Source organism: Staurois parvus, unplaced genomic scaffold, assembly GCF_062004578.1.
Source record: "Staurois parvus isolate SC_StPar_1 unplaced genomic scaffold, SC_StPar_1.0 ptg000652l, whole genome shotgun sequence".
NCBI lineage: Eukaryota > Metazoa > Chordata > Amphibia > Anura > Ranidae > Staurois > Staurois parvus.
Genome location: NW_028318448.1, coordinates 1,241,816 through 1,263,842, shown reverse-complemented (window position 1 = coordinate 1,263,842; position 22,027 = coordinate 1,241,816). Strand labels below are relative to the sequence as shown.

General features: G+C 38.2%; 1 protein-coding gene across 8 annotated transcripts in view; it reads right to left on the bottom strand.

Annotated features, from left to right (window-relative positions):
* DST (dystonin) overlaps window positions 1-22,027 on the bottom strand; it is a 675,093-nt gene that overhangs the window by 266,702 nt on the left and 386,364 nt on the right. For 5 of the 8 annotated variants that reach the window (XM_089694133.1, XM_089694126.1, XM_089694129.1 and 2 more), the window contains 14 exons: window positions 20,021-20,148; window positions 15,175-15,268; window positions 14,692-14,846; window positions 13,936-14,539; window positions 13,112-13,240; window positions 11,995-12,072; window positions 11,532-11,693; window positions 9,818-9,922; window positions 9,404-9,499; window positions 8,154-8,279; window positions 7,730-7,882; window positions 3,896-4,050; window positions 3,287-3,413; window positions 1,378-1,561 (listed from right to left, as the gene is read on the bottom strand). In XM_089694133.1, the coding sequence (XP_089550259.1) occupies window positions 1,378-1,561; window positions 3,287-3,413; window positions 3,896-4,050; window positions 7,730-7,882; window positions 8,154-8,279; window positions 9,404-9,499; window positions 9,818-9,922; window positions 11,532-11,693; window positions 11,995-12,072; window positions 13,112-13,240; window positions 13,936-14,539; window positions 14,692-14,846; window positions 15,175-15,268; window positions 20,021-20,148 (2,296 nt within the window). Of the gene's footprint in view, window positions 1-1,377; window positions 1,562-3,286; window positions 3,414-3,895; window positions 4,051-7,729; window positions 7,883-8,153; window positions 8,280-9,403; window positions 9,500-9,817; window positions 9,923-11,531; window positions 11,694-11,994; window positions 12,073-13,111; window positions 13,241-13,935; window positions 14,540-14,691; window positions 14,847-15,174; window positions 15,269-15,475; window positions 15,671-20,020; window positions 20,149-22,027 lie in introns of those variants that run through there. The other 3 variants (XM_089694127.1, XM_089694132.1, XM_089694134.1) reach the window with 2 other exon arrangements.

Here is a 22,027-nt window from a genome sequence, read left to right as displayed (position 1 = left end):
TCACTAATTTTACTGGAATTTCTAAGGTTATATAGTGCAAGCACAAACAAACATCTACATTTCTACAGCACATACTGTGTGTACTGTGCAAAATAACTCTTTGAAGTAGATTTCCTAAAGTAAAAAAAAATGCTGTTCGCTTTGCAAGTGGATTTTACCTTAGCTTTGTGACTGTGGTGAAACTTTTCTTTTTAAACTGAACAGCCTATTTAGCAACTCAAGCCCTATATAGTTAAAATCACTCTAATACCTAATATTTGCAGCTTCAAAAACAAGGGCTTTACCCAAATGATTTTGACTGGAGCAGGATATTGTCCAGAAGATCTCTATACATGAACCCACTGATTATCCCTTTCTTACACTGCTCACAGTGCTGAGAACATCTGAGTGTCATTGGTTCTCGCTATGTATGTAGCTGACACACAAATCCAGATCTAATAAGGTTATAATCTCGTCTGGCAGACGGTCAACACTTGCATATGTGCATTAAATATACACTCCTGTCCGACTGAACTATGTGCATGCAAATCAAAGCACACATCTACATATTCATAAATACTTCCATGTAAATATTTTTAAAGTTTTTATTACGTTTGTCATAGCAAATATTTTTCCTAATTACTGTAAAGTATATAAGCTTACAAAAGTGTGTCTATGATTAAAATAATTTTTAAAAACTCATCTCATTTGAATAACAGCCAAAGAATTAAAAATTAGACATTTATAGAGAAATATTTTACTCTAAGGCTAATATAAGTATGGATTTACTGTGCATGCCAACTTTTGTGTTGTTTCAAAATAAAAAGAAACACAACTAGTATACCAAAATATTATATTTAAATGTAGCTAAAAGCTGGGGAGTTAAATCATTCACCAGTTTCTTGTATCTCTCAGGAATATGAAATAATTAATTTCAGGTCCCTTAAGTTTTATATATAGTTCTTCTTCAATAAAGTCTTTTTCTATTTTAATATTCACTCTAATTTTTAAAAAACTTACCAGAGAAGTAAGGGAGGACTGAAACAAAAAGACAAATGTGCTAAGTCTTGAGAGAAACACTATTTATTTTACAAGCTATTCTCAGTACTAATTAGAAAATACAATGAACAGATATATAAGGCAGGCTGAAGTTGGAACATACTACATACAAAAGCTAGGTTACCCTGTCACCAACTGTATATGATGATCTGGAATGCTGGGACCTGTTATTCCTTTTCATTGGGACATGCCCAATACTTAAAAAATCTTTTGTGTAATTCAGTGAGACGTCTCAAAATGTAGTTGTAGAAATAAACAAGATTTTGTTTATAGCGTATGTCACTGCTACATTAGAGCAATGGTCAGTTTGATGGCTGCTATTTATGTATCTGTGTTCACCTCTTTCTGCAGATTTCAGCAGCTCCTCATAGTACAATTTGCAGACATTCACTTCTCTTTCTAGCTGGGATATGTCAGAGACAGAGAACATCTTCGAATCCTGGCTGTCTTCCAGAAATTCTTCAAAACGGGTTTTCAGATTGCCCTGTACTTGCTGATGCTCTCCAGGCAGCAAGGTTTTGATCTGTAATTTGAAGTAGCACTATATAAATCCATCTAAACCAGACAATGCAATAAAGCTGTTAAATGGACCATAGAAACATATAATCATACAACGTATCAAGTTAAAGTGATTCTATGCATTAAGTTAAAAAAACCTGTGTCACAGAACCCCCCCCCCCCCTTGCCCGTTATACCTGAGCTCATTCTCGATCCAGTACCATGTATGACTTCCTCCACTCCTCCTCACAGGGCTAATTGATAGTAGAGGAAGACACTGACTCCCACTACTGTTAACAATATTCTGTGATGAGTGAGTGAGGGGCAGGGCCGAGCCAATAGACGCAGACAGGGCAGCTTGGGAGTGAGCCTGCACGAGTGCTCCCATAGAAGGCAGCTTTATATGGGGGCACTCACCAATAAGGAAGAGCCAGGAGCGCTGACGGAGGACTCAAAAAGATAAGGATTGGGGCTGCTCTGTGCAAAACCATTGCACAGAGCAGGTAAGTATGACAAGCTTGTTTTTTATTTTAAAAAAATTAAGTTTCAATATCACTTTTAACTTTTTTAACCCCTTCCTGCTGACCAACTTCATCCGTGGAGCCGCATGAATGCAGACCTGTGTTTGTGCAGGGAGCAGGTTGCACAATACACTCCCAGCAGAGAGACTGGGCTCTTGCTGAGAGCCTTGGGTTCCGTACTAATAATCAGGAACTGGGAGGCCTGCTTTCCAATCACCTGATAGCCTTTGATTGACTATCAGAGTGATCAGTCACTTTTCAGCCCACCCCTATATTTTTTTTCTTGAATGGAGCAAAGATACATTGTATCTTTTTTCCCTTGCTAGAGGAGAAAGTGTAAAGAAAGAAGTGTGTGTTAAAAAAAGAGAAATAGTAAAGAAAAAATATCTAGACCAGGGTTTGATCTGGGTCAGGGCCAGGGTTCAGGTCAAAGATCATTGTCAGCATCAGGGTCAGTGTATTTTAGATGGGACTTAACAAAAACATTTTTTTTAAATTAGTCAGTTAGTGTCAGTGCCTTTGTGTGTTTTTGGTAAAATAAAAAAGTAAAATTTGCACTATTGTTTCTGGGTCCTATTGTGGGTACACACAACAAACAATATACACATATATGGTATCTCTGTGATTGTCAGGAGCAGGAGAATGTATTTTGGATTGTTCTTTGGTGGTGGTTATGGTGATAGTAAGCTAAATTAAAAAAAAAATTTTTAATGATTTTTTTTATGCCAGTTTTCCTTAATAAAGAAATCAGGAGATACCCATTACCATTTACCACCAAATGAAAGCCCAATTTGCCTTGAACAAATAAGGTATAATTCACCTGAATACAGTTGATAGTGAGGATATGTACAGTTGTTTTTACACATGGCAACATTCAAGCATTAGGGTTTGTTATACTTTCGGTCATGAAAGGGCTAATTTAATACATATATACAGTGCATGCCCACACCAATTTGTCCACAAGACCAAACATATTATAAAGCCTACTAAAAGATAGGAGAGTCTTCACTCAAACATTTGTGTGAACATTCACTTCAATTATCCAATCATGTGAAAAGTGTCTGCAAATGATTGTTTATTCCAAGTAAACACGAATTTACGTTTCACATGATGTGATAACTAATGTTAATATTCACACAAATTCTGTTATTGAAGATTCTCAACTTCTTTAGTGAATCAGCCTCTCAATGTCAACTTTTGAGTCTGTAAAGATGAAGAGTGGAGCTTACTGAAGAAACCTTGCTGGCCCGGATAGCCTCAATTTCACTCATCAGGTAATGCCAGGATACCATGCTCTTCATGTTTACGTGAGATTCATGCCACAGGGATAGGACACTCTGATACATTTGTTCAATCCTGAGGTAAGAACAATAATAGAACTGATCAGATTTTTCAAGGGTCATATGGTTTAACTACTTAGACTGTAAACTTAGCGTGTAAGCAGTGGATTCAGAAGCTCTTGACAGCCATCTCTGATATTTGTACGTATGTAATAGAAACCCTCACTGCTGAAACAATATTTGTACATGCATGTGTCACTGTATTGCATATAAGTACACATATAAATATATGCTTTCTATTAATTACTAGCCATTGCGTTAGTTTGCAACACAATATATATATATATAAGTTTGACAACAGATTATTCATCTAAAATAATTTGGGGCAGTGACTATGGAAAAATAATAGCACACTGAGTCCCCGCAAATACAGAGGTTTGTATATGTTTAGGAAGTTGCCAAAGTAAGTAGTTTTGAGCTCTTCAAAGTGAGACACTGCCCTGCTGACATATTTTTAAGATTCTTCATTATATTTTTAGGTTGTAGAGTAGCTCCTACCTGTTTGCAGCATCTACAGCATCTTTGTTTGGTGCTGGCACCGTAAAGCACACAGAAGGGACCATTGCCTCATTGCCGGTTGGACTGATCACTTTCCACTTTGCCCGATGTGAATTGCTGCCCAGTACACATTCATCATCTTTGTAAATAGTAATCTAGACATATAAGAGAAGACTTTTCAAATTTTATTTATTAAGTGCTATTGATTTTCATCTCTTTACTGAATTTATACCTGTCTTTTGTTTTTTTTTTTTTTGTTAGCCTTTCACTAACAACACCGCGTGCTGTTCCACCTAGCAGCACCAGGGTCGTCCACCTGCATGGAGTCTGAATGTTCTCCCTGATCTGTGTGGGTTTCCTGCAGGTACTCTGATTTCCTTCCACACTCCAAAAGACATGCTGGTAGGTTAACTGACTCCTGTCTAAATTGTCCCTTTTATGTGTATGTATGAATGTTAGTTAGGAACCTAAGATTATAAGCTCCTTGAGGGCAGGGAAAGATGTGAATGTACAATATATATATATATATGTATATATATATTGCACTGTGTAAATTGATGGTCCTAGATAAGTACCTGTAATAAATAAATAAACAAACAAACCACACTACCACTGGCTACCAGACCACACTATAATGTGAGGACACTGAATCTGAGCCTTCACATTCATGTTTCAACAGTGCCCTCAAACTGGTAAGCACTTCAAAAGTAGGAATGATATACTTCTATGAGAGTTTCCTTAGGCAAATGACACTCCAAACAGCAGTGCAACTCTCTGGAAGCTGTACACACGGAGTTATAAACTACTGAAGTTTTCTAATAGCTCCCTTAAAAAAATGTTGGAGACTTTTAATTTTTTTTATGTAGTTGTGTGTCATTTGATAAAGTGATTCTAAAGGCTTATTTTTTATGCTCAGTGTAGTGGTTTTGCACACAGCAGCCCGGATCCTCCTCTTCTCTGGTCCCCCACCGGCGCTCAGGGCCCCTCCCTTCTGTTGGGTGTCTCTACAGCAAGCAGCTTGCTTTGAGGGCACCCGCTACTCCATGTGTCCATTCACACATGGAGCTGTGGTTCGGCCCCGGCCCCTCTCTCTTCTCATTGCCTCGCTGGCTGTGAAAGACAACAGTGGGAGCAAATGGCACCCGCTTCTGTCTCAGCCAATGAGAAGGGGGAGTCCTGGGATAGCCGACACTCCAGTGTACATCACTGGATCGAGAGGAAGCTTAGGTGAGTATTAGGGGGGCTGGGGGGGATGCTGCACACAGAAGGTTTTTTTACCTTCATGCATAGAATGCATGAAGGTAAAAAACCTTAAGCCTTTACAATCACTTTAAGGTTCCATCAGTATGAAAATAATATAGAATCAAATAAAAATAAAAGTCCTCTTATAGAGCTGTTAAAACTATTAGCATACTGCCTACTCAGTGTAAGAAATAAAACAAATCTGAGCTTCAGATCTAGGTGACATACAATATATTTACAGTGCTTAGTGTGGTAAACATTTCAAGCAATGACATGTCTTGCTGAGTTGTACATTATGAAAAGCAATATTTCAGTAAATAACTGACAGCCATAAAAATACTAAGACTTTGACAAGTCTAAGAATTTGCTTACAAAATAATCATGTAGTGTCATCCAATAAAGATACAAATATAAAGTAGCAACTAAAAAAAAAGCATGATGATCAGTTGACAATAAAATAAAAACAAAAGGCACAGAAAAAATAATAGAACTTAAAGTTTAGACTGATACTTTTAAGATGATTTCACCATCGAGATACACATGATCACTTCTTTTCTTCCCAGATATTAATATGTAATTGTGGGTCTTTTTTCTAGGCCCACAATCATCCTTGGTAAAGAATAAGAACAGCTAAAAGTGAGATTTCAGTTTCTTTCTGTATTTTGGAGAGATCAATCATCTAAAAGTTTTTAACATCAAAGATTTTAAAGATGATTCCCTCTGTCCGCCTCTCAGAGAGTAACACAGCTATTGAATGTCAATAGGAGGTATAGAACTCCTAATTCACTATACAGAGTGGGTCTTCATGACAGTACTATTTATAATAGATGTGGTCAAGCCTTGGCAATCTTTATTCATCGTATTTGGAGATGCCCTTAGTTACTGTGATATTTGAGAGATAGATACTGGAGCTGTTCAATACAAATTAATAATCTTTTTAAACTAGTGTCACATGTACATGTAACCTACAGTATATATATGCATCTTGTGGCATCTAGATGTGTCAGACAATCAAGTTAATTTAGGATTTGGAAATGAAACTATTTATTTCTTGGAAATTAATTGCACAACCTTAATATTGCCACAACCACCAAGAGTGAGTATATGTATAATGGCAGTATATCTGAGTTTGATGTTGGTGTATTTGATTTTTCAGCATAGGGGAACTTTAAATAAATTTCAGTTGGTTTGATCAGAATTACTTCTGATACCTTGTTTGGTACCAAATAACTTGTTTGTCTAATAATGGTTTGGTTGTAAAACATGGAGGATAAAGGGGATATATGTTGGTATTAGGCATTATGTAATTAATGGGTGGAACCATGATGGATGTAACAAGCTCAGGTATATTGGAGTAATATTTGGCACTATGGGTAAGTATGTAATGTTTTGATGCTCGGATCTTTGGTTTTTCTTCTGTTTTGCTTTAAACATAGTTTGTTTTTTATTGAATTATTTTCTTTTGGCAACATTTACACTAGCTGCATGTTAAGGCCCCTTTCACATGGTTGGACCAGTCAGGTTCACCTATTGTTTTTCAAGCGACCTGGTCAGCAGCTCCATGTAAATCTATAGGCACGTTGATATCTGTCTGTTTACATCTGCTTACCTCTGAGCCCATCCAGGTCCAGAAAAAAAAATGGAAAAGGTGCATGTTTCTTTTTTCTTTCTGACTGACGCAAGACCATTTACATTTGGTCACCCATAGATCTAATATGGGTACAGAAAGCTCCAGTTTTTAACTGCAACTAAACCTTGAATGGTCAATGACAGCACAAATTGACATCCATCTCATTCAGTTGCAATTCTGCAGGGATCTGTTCACAGATTTCCTACTGAAAGGACTAGGCAGTGCTCATATGAAAGGGGCCTAAAGTGATCTCTTTTAGCATACCGTCTAATGTCTGCTGTGTGCCGGTGGTGGGGTGATGCCTTTTTCTCTTTCTTTTTTTAATATCATGTAAATGTCAAAATGACATTTAATTATCATTTATTTAACAAAGCAATCTGTGAATGGAGAAAGTGGACCTTCCAATCCTCCATCTCTCCTCCATTCATAGATCATGTTTCATTCATAGTAGCTGTAGTACAGCTTTTATGAATGGAGGAGCTGGGCAGAAAGGGCAGGTATAGTTGGGCACTCTAGATGAGTACCTGTCACAGCTCCACCAGCTTTATTAACTCTCGCACCATCGAAAAAATTATGGTAGTGGGGGGGGGGGGGAGAGGGGGAATCAATGGAGGAGAATTTCGGCTAATAAAGAAGCCAGCAGCAAAAGGAATACATCCTACTGACTGTAATTAATGTCCCCTTTGTTGATTTTTGATTTTTGAGTAACCTAGGCTTTAAGAGGGATTCTGATGGACACTTCTGGATGTAAGAGGGAAGTCTGCTGGGCACACATAGATGCAAGGTGGAACTCTGATGGGCTTGCTTGAATGTAAGGGGGGACTCTGATAGGCAATTATGGATGTAAGGGGACATCATTATAAAATATTTGTACAATTTACAACATCTATGTACTGAAAGTTTGGAGACTCTTGCCATTAATACAGACCATATATACTCAAAGTGACACTAATCATACTGACCTCAATTTGCCTATAGTCACAAATAGATCTAATAGGGATTGAAGATTTTAATGGATTTTCTGGATTTCGAGGTTTCAGCTGCACTACTGACTTTGCTTTCCCCACAAGGCCGGCAATGGTACTCTTGTACTGCAAAAGCTGTTCTTTTTCTTCCTAAATAATTAAAAAGAAAAGGCACTGTTAGTCATGCTGAACAAAAGATTTCCTTCTCACATTCCATTAATTATAAAGAGGCCTTTATAATTATTTAATTGTTTAATTTATTAAATTCTAACAAATGTCCCTTTGCATTGGTAGAGCTTTGGTTTAACACTTAAATGCAGATTTAACATGCTACCTTCTGTTATGGTAAGAGCTGGTAGTCTGCAGGTGCCAATTTGCTTTTGTGTTTCAATGTATAAAAGAAAATTGTATTTAAAATTACCATAGATTCTTGTACCAGGTCTTCTAGCTTGTGTACGCTGGTCGATTTGTCACAGCTGTATTTCCTCAGTATGCCATCTTTTAAGCTCTTCAGATAATTAGTGGATTCTTTGGCATCGTTGAAATACTAACACAATGCAAAAGCAAAATAACATTAGTTTAAACAAAATAACATCAAACTACACCTTATTATGGAATAAGCTCCTCTGTTAAAGGTTTAAATTCATTGGCTTCTCAAGTACATTGCAATAAATCTGCAAAAAAAATCTCTTTTAATATGGGGGTAGAGCAGACTACACAGAGTTGCTAAGTGACTACCAACTTCGGCAGTTCATTTCTGGATTCTTGTATTCCATTTCATTCCAACCAAGCAAATTACTATTGGCTTATTACTTTGTTGGGTGCATTCATCGGCCAATAGTAAGATGCAAGATACAAGAGGGTCCAGTAACAATCATTGCCTATAAATCCTGGCTGATGTTTCCATAACACATTGCACATGGTCCAGGGGTCCACTGTCCATGGTTCATGGGAACAAGGCTGACGGCTGACATACAGGCATTTTGCAGACGCAAACTCTTTGGAATAATTGCCAGTTTAGATTGTTTCTTAGGCCCACAGATTTCCTTTAAGGAAAATTATTTTAAAAAAGGAACAATGAATTACAGCTTGAACATATTTTAAATTAGTTATTTCTAGTACTGAGAAAATGAAATATCATGGGGGGGGGAATATATAGCCTTTACACTTGAATAGTAAGATAAGTAAAATGATGGTATGAAATGTACACTTTTAATTCCTCCAAACACATAATTTCCAGGATTTATTATTTTCAAAACAAAAATGTCAAAGATAATGATCAAACAGGAGTGCAATTTTGTAAACTGTCAAGCTGTCACAAAAAATGTCCATGTGGCAGGGAGGAGTTTCAGCAGAAAAAAACATGGATTAGGTTTGGGAGGTTCTGAGTGTGGTTTACATAGATTTGGGAGTAGCTTGGTCATAATAGGCGGGGCTACTATGATAAGGGAACAATATTAAAAGGTTATTATATTTTGATGATAACACATTGAGAAACTGCATCTCAACATGAGCATGTAAAACATAATCTTTAGGGACTTCTAGAAGAAAGCATAAAGGGTCACAAATCTATTCAAATAACTGGATTATGTAGACCCTTTCCAAGAAAAAAATATGCACACGCTAATTATGCAGCAAATACAACTGCACTGTACTTTACTGATAAAATACCTCAAAGTAAGCAGTGTTTTGACGTATGTGTTGTTCTACACAGCTGCAGAGCTGTAAAATCCAGTTCCATTGAGTCTGCATTGCAGCTTTGTAGGCCTGAAAAAAAATGCACAATAAATTCAGGTTAGGCTGACAACAACAAAGTATACATACTTATATGCCAAATATGAAAAAAGCAAGTACTACTAAAAAGAAAAAAGATGCATAGCAGGAAAACCTCAAAATCCCCACATATTACTCCAAGTGCAGGATTGTAGAAAGGAAGAGTATTTTAAGTAAAGACATGCAAGACAAAAATGGCATATTCAGCAGGAACATGTATGATAATAACTTCAGCTGCACTAGAGCACATTGCACCTGTTCACCAGAGGAACCTGCAGGCCAGCCAATGTAAGATGCATTCTAAATACTAACCTCAATAGTTGATCTTGCAGGATGATTTTGAAGCAGCATTTGCTCTGCTGTGTCCTGTAGTGATTTAATGACTTCTTCTTTATGATCAAGTTCTCTCATCAGATCCTTCACAAACACGGACATCAAAGTTACTTCAAAGTTAGTCTAATTGTACTCTGTCTCATTGTGTGCAGAATAAAGATAATCAGTGCATTTGTTTATTCTAAGGATCTTTTTACTTCATATGAAAGGTTTGGAAATGCATACAACATCTAACAGATATGTTTCATAGAGCCAATAAAAAATTATGATATGCAATATGTAATAACCCATAAGATCCAAGCAGATTTCTGCTTTCAATGGTTTACGTACTTAGGGTTCGTTCACACTTGACTTTATTTCTAACTCTTGCCAAATGCCCCTATAGTGTTTGACAGGCATTAGACAAGCATTTGGGAAGCGTTTTTAATGCTCCTCAAAAGCTCCCCAAACGCCCTATGCTTGGTTTTGAGGCGTTTGCCAAGCGTTAAAAACCACAAACGCCTATAATGAAGTTAAATGGTATTAATGCTCCGCAAACGCCTCACAACTGCCTCGCAACCACGACGCAACTGCCCCACAAATGCCTGCCAGGCGTTTGAGGAACGGCACCATAGACTTGGAAATGGGAGGCTTCAACTCCTCCTGACTCAACATGAGGCATCAGTTTTGCTGCGACAGGACGCTAACGCTTCAATGTGAACAGCACTGTGTGCTGCCATGTGCAGAATTTTCATATGCGTTTGAGAAGCATTAAAAATGCTTCCCAAATGCCTGTCTGATGTCTGCTGACAAAGCTAGTGTGAACGTAGCCTAAAAGATGAATTCTGGCTGTCTGCAATGGAACTCCCACACTACCTATTTTTGTTAGGCGTATTAACAAGACTGAAGGAAACCAAATACACAGTTACATAAACTACACTTAATACTTATTAATACTAATAATCTAATTTTGCCACAATGTATTTAGGCAAGCTAGAAAAGCAATCTGTCACAAAATGAAATCCTTCACTAAGACGTTTGTGATAAAAGCAGTATCCGCTAATTCACAAGTTGCATACAAGCTTGGAGCATTGACATCACTTGAGCTAAATAGCCTTTGTTTCAGTGTGCTGGAGTAAGTATTGAGCCTAGAAAAAAAGGCTGATTCCATTTTAGGCTTCAGAGCCGAAAGACAGATCACCTTCATTGCAGAGTCATAAATTCATCTAAAGTCCTGATGATTATATGTGTCATGGTAAACATTCCTTGCAATTTTGCCTAATGCTTCAGCACCAGCAAAAATTATGGTTCAGTTCCAATTCTTTCAAAAGCATGTCTTCTGACACATGCAGATTTGGGAATAGATCTCTGGAGGACCCCACAGCTAAGAAAATTACTACAGTGGACCTCCACTGATAAAAGTATTGACATGTCAAATGCCTTTTTTGCCCATGCTATTTCTTCCATTTATAGTTATTTTGTTTACATGCTACTGACTGCAGTAAATTGGTGCCAATATTTGAATGCTCATGCTACTCCTACTACAAAGATTAGAATGCCCGTATTACAGAATTACAATTTCTGTTAAACTATTGCTGCATTTTAGGCACAAAGAAGTGCTAAGATCAGCTGTGTGAAAGTAATTTTAGCCAGCATCAAGATAACGGTAACTGTTTCCATATGTGAAAGCCACAATTAGATTGCTCATACTTACAGCATGATAGTCTTTTTTACCAGATATATTTTGGTTTCTATCGCTCCAGTCATAAGCTACTTCCTCCTCCTCTTTTTCATTTAGCCATATAAGCTCCCTTGTAGCTCTTGTGACAAAACTGTGCAAGGAGTCTAGGTACTTATGTCGGTTTCTTGATGAACTCTTACATTGTTTAAGGAAACAAAAAAAAAAAAGAAAAAAAACGTCATGAAAAGTCTGTACTGTATACATGTTCAATGCAGGATTAATAGAATAATGAACCTCTACCCCATAGGCTTTCTACAGAATGGATAGTGAGTTGAAGGCCTGATGTGTGTTTTGGCAATATCAGTTCCATGCAGGGTCAAGTATGTTTAGGTGCAATCAAATAAATATTTCTCACCACCCCACTAAAAGATTTAATATTTACAGTTAATACAGTATTTATGTTGTCACCAATGTAACTTGCAGAAATAATACTTACCAGCAGTTTGGAATAAAGGCCCTCCACTTTGTGCAGAGTATCAGAGTATGAACTTTTCAAAGGACCAGACATTTGAAGCTGAAAATTTGAAAATTGGTAAGAAAATGACACAGAAGTCAAATATGTAAAACCAATATAATATTATAAATAGGAATTTGTAAGGAAATTTCTAATTCTGTGCAATGAAGATGTTAATGTCCAGCCCTATTAATAACATGTGAAGAGTAAGTTATTATATAAGGACATTAGGATATTACATATTATCAGTTATGTCTTGGGGGCATATTTATAAAGCAGTGACTATAACAATCACCAAACATTCAGAGTAGGTGAATCAACTATTGTCATTTAAAACACATTCATCAGGAAGATTTAGCTACAGTGTACGTTTGTTGAATGTCACATTCACTGAAATATACATACATCCCTAAAATTACATGACCTAAAGGAGGCCAATGTAAACGTGATTTAACCTGATATACATAAGAAGAATTTTATTTGGACACGTAATGAGTGATTTGGCTCTCAATCACATAAAATTGACCAGATTATGAATTTTAGGAAGACTACAGTTCACATTCACCAAAACGGTATGTCCAAATGATTACATGTATATATTTTATCAATAAATGTTCTCTATTTTTTGGAAGGGCTATGTATCATCATTTGAAATGTGAACTTGCAAGAGCGAAATTCTCACAGTTATTTCACAATAAAATAAAAATTCTTAAAGTCTTCAGGTAACAGAAGGTAAAACTATGCACTCATTTATAACCAGAGGCGTTACATGTACACTGCTTTATTATATTTCACAAAGTGCTAATGTCAGGACTCAGAATTTTCCTGCAAGCACAGACATAGCGTGATCTGTTCAGAGAGAAAAAGTAGAATCACACATTGTGCACTTTGGCAAATACATTTTATTTCACTGGTAAGATTTTTTTGGTGTCCTGCGTTTAGTTTATTTAATGCCAAAGAATACATACTGCAAGCATAGCAAACACAAAACAACTACCAAAAACTAAACTGATTCTTTAACAAAACTGTTATAACAATAACAACAAATGCAAATATAGCTGGGGACAATATGAGAGTAATAAAAGCCTTAAGAAAATACCTCAGTCATTTTTGCCTCTTTAAGACTGGTCTCAAATTCTTCAATACCCCCATGAAAATTTTTGTGATTTTCTAAATTGAACTCAATACTTGATAATTCTGAACCCCATTCTCCTCGGTCCAGTTGTATCTGCCAAAAAACACCAAGATGGTTGACATTATTTCAGTCACCAATACTTTGAAATAGCTAACACCATGCTAATGAAAGTATATCACTATACACTGCACATGCCAATATGACATTTTTACATAAAATCTTTTCCCCCCTATGTGGTATCACAGTTAGGATCCCCATACCCTGACAGTTAGGGAACTTACCCCCTATCAGAGCTACAATGCCGTCTCTCCTAGTATTCATAATCAAATGCAATTTAAGTCAAAGTATCATATCAACTTACTCCACTAGCAGCAGATATCCAGCAGACTGTCAAAAGTGTGACATGAATATCTGTGGCTCTGATAGGGATGAGTTTACCCAAACTACCTGTGCGTTAGGTATGGGAACCACACTATTTCTGAAAACCATCTTTAAAGAACCTTTGATTGTTGCAGTCATCAATTAAATGAAGTGCTCTAACCAGGATATGGCACTTTAACATAAGTACAATATACTTCTTAAGCATTTTCCATAATTTCTCCAAGAAGTGTTGATGATGGTGTAGGCAACATTTGTTGCTGCTTCCTGAATTTACCCAGTGGATCAGCCAGAAGATCCCATACAACATCTCTCCTGAGATATTGTCCCATGCTTGTAGCCAGATAAGTAGACTGCCTTCCAGACCAACAAATCACACACCCTTCCAAGACTAATTCCAAAGATTTTACCTGCATCTCTTCCACCCAGTTACAAAGGTCTTGAACAAATGTAAGGTTGACTTCTTCCTCAGGCAAATTTTGGTCAGCAAAAGATGATTTTAACAGTGGTTTCTTAATTTGCATGCGTTTGAGTGACTGCAATGCATTTGTGTTCATCCCCGTTGCATAGTTCTGGATTAAACCTTGGTTAAAACCTGGTGCAAACCCTGGCGTCATAGCAGGAGTTAATGGTGAGTTAAAGCCTTGAGAATAACTTGTAGTAAGGCTGGATGGCAGACCAGGCGTGAGAACAGGTGGGAGAGCAGGAGACAGGCTGCCAGAAACACCCTGATTTAGGTTGGCGGCAATACCCTGGGCGAAGTTGGTGGAAATACCAGGTGCCAGGCTAGCGGAAATCCCTGGAGTTAGGCTGGTTGGTGACATGGGTGCCATACTGTGGGATAAACTGGAGTTCATTGCAGGGTTCAAGCTTTGTGAAAATCCTGAGTTGAGGCTTTGTGATATTCCTGATATCATAAGTTGCGTTTGGTCAGATGAAAGCATCCTTCCTTTGCTGTATAAAGATGAGTATTCATTCCTTAACGCCAGTAGTTCATCCCGTAAGGAAGCAACCCTGTGTATAAATGATATTAAATGCTATCAGAAAAGCTAGCACATGCACAACAAAAATATATCAAGCAGTTATTATTTACACAACTATAATAAAGCCTTGTGCCAGACAAAATACACAAGGCGAACATATTTTTATTATGTAGACAGCATTACCTCTGTACCAGCTGATCTGCTTGGTAATACTTTCCATCTACAAGGGTCTGGACATCAACAAGTTGCTGTCGCAAGAGATTCTCACATTCAATTAGGTAGCCCGCAATTTCTGAATCATTTTGAAATTGAATGCCTGATTCCATCCGTTTCATATCCTGTGATTAAAAACACCACAGATGTGTTTTTCATGTATTATTTCATTTCCTTGTCTACATTATTATAGTTTTAGATAACACAACAAAACTTATCACTAATTATGGAATAACTCTAGCAGTTTTGAAAAAATTGTCATACATGTGCAAAACCTTAAAGAAAATGCTGTTACATTATTCAACTAAAAATATGTGTGACTTAGATATTATCATCAACTTATTTAGTTAGGCCACAATATGTAATTATTAAATTGGAAGAATCCAATATAATACAAGTGTTGAGATCTAGCAAGTAATGTATTGTAATTGAGCTGTGTTAGAAAACACTCACAGCTTGAAGAGCACTGCGAGCTAGAATCAGCTTGTCTTCACATCCAAGGCTATCCCTCTGCACTCGAATAGCTATTTGTTGCAGCATGTCTAACCTAAATGCAAAAAAAAAAATAACACAGAAAACATAAGGATAAAAAGTAAGAGGCTACATTAACAAAGAAAGTATTTGAGAAAAGACAAATAGATAGTCATAGAATTAAAAAAAATAACACTAATAATAAATAAATAAAAACACTGCCTCAAATATGTCCAAAGTATGTTAATATTTTACAAGTTTATAACTATACTAAATGACATACCTTGAGTTGCTGGATTGCTCGGTGCCAAAGCTTATATAAGAATTAATCATTTTAGGACCACAGTGAACTGACAGTGAGTTCTCATTGGAGCTGATGCTGGTGCGGTTGCTCCCCGTGAGTACAGAGTCACTACTGTAGTAGCCATAACAGGTGCTGTTCATTTTTATACTACTGACCCTTATTCACCCATTCAAACTGACAGTATGATAAAAGATAAAAATATAAAAAAAGCCTAGAGAATGTACAGCTTCCAGGAACGAAAAAATATCCCTACTGGCTAAGAGTACCACTAGCGTCCTTTCTTAAATAGGCTTCAACATGTAGATTCATAACCCAGCAAATAATATTCACATTGCTCTTCAAAGGATTTTGCCTGCAGCCAAATATACCAGTGCAAGTTTGCCTTTCCTCCCCAGCTTTAATACAGAGCAAGTTTGGGCTTATCAGCTTCATTTGGGCGTCTGTGGGAAATGGATATGCCAAATATTTCAATTATTCTCAATTAGCCAGTTTCAAACCCAGTGTTGATAAACCTCTGGTGTTTACTTCCCTGAAAGCTGACAATAGGAAATCATTAACATACACATGGAGTACACTGTCAGTCTGGACAAGTAATTGTTGCAGCATGTTGTCACAATGATTTAATGTAAAAAGTTACAGCAAATAATAGTTCTAGGTGCTGATCAGTTCCTACAGGACTTTTTGCACAGTGGTGTCCTTTACAAATCTGCATTTAATATATGAACTCTAATCTATGTAGTAACATTGAAAACATGTAGGTGTATTTATTAAAGAAGAAGTCCAGTGATAGGTTACAAATAGTTAAGTGTAATGAGGCGTATGTCACTTTTTGGTTAGCTGCCTCTCCTTCACAACTTACACTTATATTGATGCCTGAGAGTATAGCTATCTTTAAACTTCCGGCACTCCAACAGGAAACCTTTGTGTCCCCAATGGAGCAGCCATCCTGTTGTTTGTCCACCCCTCTTTGCCCGCCCCTCTTCTTGAGTATTTATAAAACACTTTGGGGAAGATTTACTAAAACTGGAGAGTGCAAACTCTGGCGCAGTTCTACATAAAAAGCAATCAGCTTCCGTTTTTTTTTTTTGATGAAGCTTACTTGAACAAGCTGAAATTAGAAGCTGATTGGCTACCATGCACAGCTGTGCCAGCTTTTGCACTATCCAGTTTTAGTAAATCAACCTCTTTGTATTCTGTGAACTATTCACAACATAAAAAGTGTTCAAGGAAGACTCTGGGGTTCTTCTTTAAAGCCCAAATCCAGCTAGACCAAGAAAAAAGGCAACTATGGCTGCTATAATCACCTTCTCTCTGGCACTTTGCCTTGCATGCTTACCTAATCACTGATCCAGTGCTGCTTCTTTTCCAAGTTGAAATACAGTGAGCAACAGAAGTATTTGAGCACCCTGCGGGTGCTTTCTAAATGCTGCCGAGAACAGTGCCATATAATGACATAGCCCCACTCTTGAAAGCATTTTCCAGTATATCCAGGATGATGAGGCAGATTATAGTGTATACAGTGAGGAACAGAAGTATTTGAACACCCTGCGACTTTGCAAGTTCTCCCACTTAGAAATCATGGAGAGGTTTGAAATTCACATTGTAGGTGCATTCCCACTCTGAGAGACAGAATTAAAAAAAAAATTCAGGAAATTACATTGTATGATTTTTAAAGAATTTATTTGTCTTGCACTGCTGAACATAAGTATTTGAACACCTAAGAAAAAGCAAGAATTCTGGCTCTCAAAGACCTGTTACTGTGCCTTTAAAAAGTCCACCTCTACTCCACTCATTAATCTAACTTAGTAGCACCTGTCTGAGCTCTTTAAAGACACCAGTCCACCCCACAGTCAGTCAGACGCTAATTACTACCATGGGCAAGACCAAAGAGCTGTCAAAAGACACCAGAGACAAAATTGTGGACCTCCACAAGGCTGGAAAGGGCTGCGTGGCAATTGCCAAGCAGCTTGGTGAAAACAGATCAACTGTTGGAGCAATTGTTAGAAAATGGAAGAGACTAAAGACGACTGTCAGTCTCCCTCGGACTGGGGCTCCATGCAAGATCTCACCTCGTGGGGTATCACTTATGATAAGAAAGGTGAGGAATCAGCCCAGAACTACAAGGGACGAGCTGGTCAATGACATGAAGAGAGCTGGGACCACAGTTTCAAAGGTCACTGTCGATAGAATACTACGCCGTCATGGTTTTTAATCATGCATTGCACGGAAGGTTCCCCTGCTCAAGTCATCACATGTCCAGGCCCATCTGAAGTTTGCCAATGACCATCTGGATGATCCAGAGGAGGCATGGGAGAAAGTCATGTGGTCAGATGAGACCAAAGTAGAACTTTTTGGTCTAAACTTCACTCGTCGTGTTTGGAGGAAAAAGAAGGATGAGATGCATCCCAAGAACACCATCCCTACTGTAAAGCATGCGGGTGGTAACATCATGCTTTGGGGGTGCTTTTCTGCGAAGGGGACAGGACGACTGCACTGTATTAGGAGAGGATGAATGGGGCCATTTATTGTGAGATTTTGAGCAACAACCTCCTTCCCTCAGTCAGAGCTTTGAAGATGGGTCGTGGCTGGGTCTTCCAACATGACAACGACCCGAAGCACACAGCCAGGATAACCAAGGAGTGGCTCCGTAAGAAGCATATCAAGGTTCTGGAGTGGCCTAGCCAGTCTCCAGACCTAAATCCAATAGAACATCTTTGGAGGGAGCTGAAACTCTGTGTTGCTCAACGACAGCCACGAAACCTGACAGATCTAGAGGAGATCTGTGTAGAGGATTGGGCCAAAATCCCTGTTGCAGTGTGTGCAAACCTGGTCAAGAACTACAGGAAACGTTTGACCTCTGTAACTGCAAACAAAGGCTAATACCAAATATTAACACTGATTTTCTCAGGTGTTCAAATACTTATGTTCAGCAGTGCAAGACAAATAAATTCTTTAAAAATCATACAATATGATTTCCTGAATTTTTTTTTAATTCTGTCTCTCAGAGTGGGAATGCACCTACAATGTGAATTTCAGACCCCTCCATGATTTCTAAGTGGGAGAACTTAAAAAATCACAGGGTGTTCAAATACTTCTGTTCCTCACTGTATACACTATAATATGCCTCATCATCCTGGATATACTGGAAAATGCTTTCAAGAGTGGGGCTATGTCATTATATGGCACTGCTTTCGGCAGCATATAGAAAGCACCCTCCATAAAAGGAAGAAAACCTATGACATCTCCCAACTAGCCTGAGGACAATATGTATTTAACCTACATTTTTGGGTTGCATCAATCTGGGGATGAAGAAATGGGGGATCCTGAGGACAGAGTTGGCTATAATGTGCACTACCCCCTCAAATCACTAATTAGAAGAATGAAAGCTGATTTCTTAACAGATTTCTAATTGGAAATGTTTTTTTATGGGACACATTCCATAATTTGGAAAACATTGAAATAACAGGACAAAATTATATCATCAAAAAGTCCTGTGATTTGTTATATGTACACTATGCACTTGCTTTCACTACTACTTTCTGTACGAGCAAAACACCATCTGGTGATTGGAAAAATAACCATGCAATCTTTCTTAACAATGAAATAAACTACCATTACAGAGAACGTAAACGTGGCTGTAACCATGCAGGTTTAAAGCAGACCTTGACTCTCCATGCAACATTCCCCCTCCACGTTTTGTTTTTTTAAATCTAGCGCTGTTTCCTGATGCCATTCTCCCTGCTCTTGCAGCCCCCTGGAGTATCCCTGTCATATATCCCAAAAGGCTGCAGGAGCAAAGATGAAGAGCAGCAGGAGAGTGCAACCGCATGTGTCACTGGGGGCCAGCTGCTTGCACCTGAAAGGGACAGTAGGGTTCCCAAAAACATCAGAGAAAAAGATGGCAGAACAGGACCAGGAGTGTGGCAGCAGTGCAGCAGATTGCAGAAGGACAATGCTGGATTCACTGGGCAGGTGAGTATGCGATTTGAGAACACCGCTGCATTACAGGTAAGAAAAGCATAGAAAAAAAAACAGAAGTGGGGGATACGTTCCTTTTTAACTATGAAAGATTTACTGTATATTTGTTCTCTTATTTAGTGCTACTTACATTAAAAGTGAAATATGTTCTTGATTGTCATGAGTCAGAGGGCATCTGAAATCTGACAGCAGTTCCTTTGTCAGTTCCATCACCTCACATAATGTCTCCCACTATACTGAATACTAATGCTTTTAAGCACACTCAGAAGTCAGAAGACAGTGTGTGGGCTGATGCAGTTGCAAAGTAATAAAAGCTCAAAGCTAAATATGGAGGCATTACAGGTAATGGTTCCCACTGGGAAATAAATATTTGTATGCATTGTACACAAAAAGAGCACCTCCATAATTTCTTACATATTTTATAGGTAAGTCTGCCCAGCTATAATAAATAAAGTATAAATATTCAGGTTCCTGTATAAGTCTAACTATGTCTGACTTTCATTTACAACTGCCAAAACCATATTTGCAAATCAACATTTTACTTACCTTTCTATTTCAGGCCTTATTGCTTTCTCTCTTTCAAACATGGCGATTATGAGCTTTCCCCATTCTTTTTCTATATCATTTGGATGGTATCCCTGACAAAGCTTGATGCGACCAAATTCAATCCATGGCTTGATGGACACAAACATTTTTAAGATCAGGTTAGTCCACATTATGAGCTTGCTAATTCAAAAACGTACAATTATTTTTCAACAGAAAAACCTAAATGCTCACTATGCTCAACCCATTGGGGCACTTTAATTTCCAATGCAGACTCTGATTGATAGCATAGTGGAGCCCCAGAACCTAATAAAATCACTCATAATTCACTGAATTTATTAAAAAAACACAGGTAAAAAGGAATACCAGTCTTTATACTAAGGCAGGCCATAGATGATGCAATTTTCTTTGAACCATCTATGGGGTGCAGGAAAGAAAATTGCTTGACTGTCAGACTGACACTGACTGTGTTGATGGGGGAATTCCTTCCAAGCTACTGTGTTCTCCCAGCAGAGAGGGTGTAGGAAGCTGCTGACTTTTTATATAAGGACACTTTACCCGTCCAAGAGTCCAGCACCATCTTCACCTTGCGGTTTCACAGCTGGTTTACTTCTGCGCATGTGCGAGTTGCACTGCACCTTGTGAATGGAAAAAAAATCTTCTGGGACCTGTGAAGTGTCACAGAAGACTGCAGGGGAAAGAAGGGAGGCTGAACCTCCAGCTCAGTTCACCACAGTAAACTGAGATGGAAGCGGGAGTGGGTACCTGGTCTTGACTTAGTCCCCCCTCCCCCTAAAAAGTGCCAAATGTGGCACTGGAGGGGGGAAGCTGCAATTAAGTAGAGCTCCCCCTTTTTTTGTGAAGCTCTGCTTTAAGTTTTCCGTTACCCAAACCACTAGATACACTGTTCATTATCATTGGTATTATTAATACTTTATTTATTGCCATTAATACTCCATTACATGCTAGGAGGAGTGCAAGTTATTAGCTGATCCTACAATATCTTAAAAGTTGGCCTAGAAACCAACACCTTGTTTTCATGTCACTTTTGCAGAACTTCACCCCAATAGGTGAACATAATTGGTGCTGAAATTCATAATTCTGATTATTAGGTACATTTAGGCTTGAAACGGAAATAACGGGCTGCTCATAAGTTGGTAGATCTATGGATCAAGGACAGACCATTATAACTTATTTATTAGTGGGTACTGTGCAACCACCAAGCTAAAATTCCAGCATGGGTACAAGCAAATCAGAGTAAAATCTGATCTGGTGATCTGTCTGCTTCCACAGAGTGCACAGAATTCCAGCAATATCATCTTTAAATGAGATGTCCCTTGAACCATGATTACTTTGCTGTTTTTTGATTATGTATCTGTTTATCTCCACCACTATATTGATGCTAATTGTCCCAGATTTGCTAGAACAGTCCCACATCTTAGCGCTTTGTACCAACGATACTGTGTCTTGGGCCAAGTTCCGGGATCACAGCATTAACTTTATTTGAGTTCATAAACTTGCACATTAACACAAAAGTGTATTAGCTGAGGGAATCAAGGCAGTGAGTGGGTAGTCACTGCATACTTAGAGACATGGTCTGGGTGTAATGGACAGCAGCTGAATAATTAAAGGCAGAGATACCATAGAAGAAACATATCCAGGTAATCCCGCCCACTGCCATTTCCTTCACTTCTGTGCTGGGAAACAAAGGCAATACTAGGTAGCCCCAGGTATGAAGAAGCATGTGACTTACCCCATGTGACAGTGCTGGGCCAATCAGCAATGTGTCATCTACAATTCCCATGACATGAAGCTTATACTGGACTTTCCTATCAGCAGCTTAATGGAGCAGCGGAGCGGTAAAAGGAAAGCTCTGACCTGAGCTAAAGATTGCAGAGCACCCGAGAGGAAGCATGGCTGCAGAGGAGGCTTGTGTCCAGAGGAGGGATCCTGATTCCAGGCTGTCTGGCAGATCTACTTGAGGGGGCTCCCTACAGATTCATATTCAGC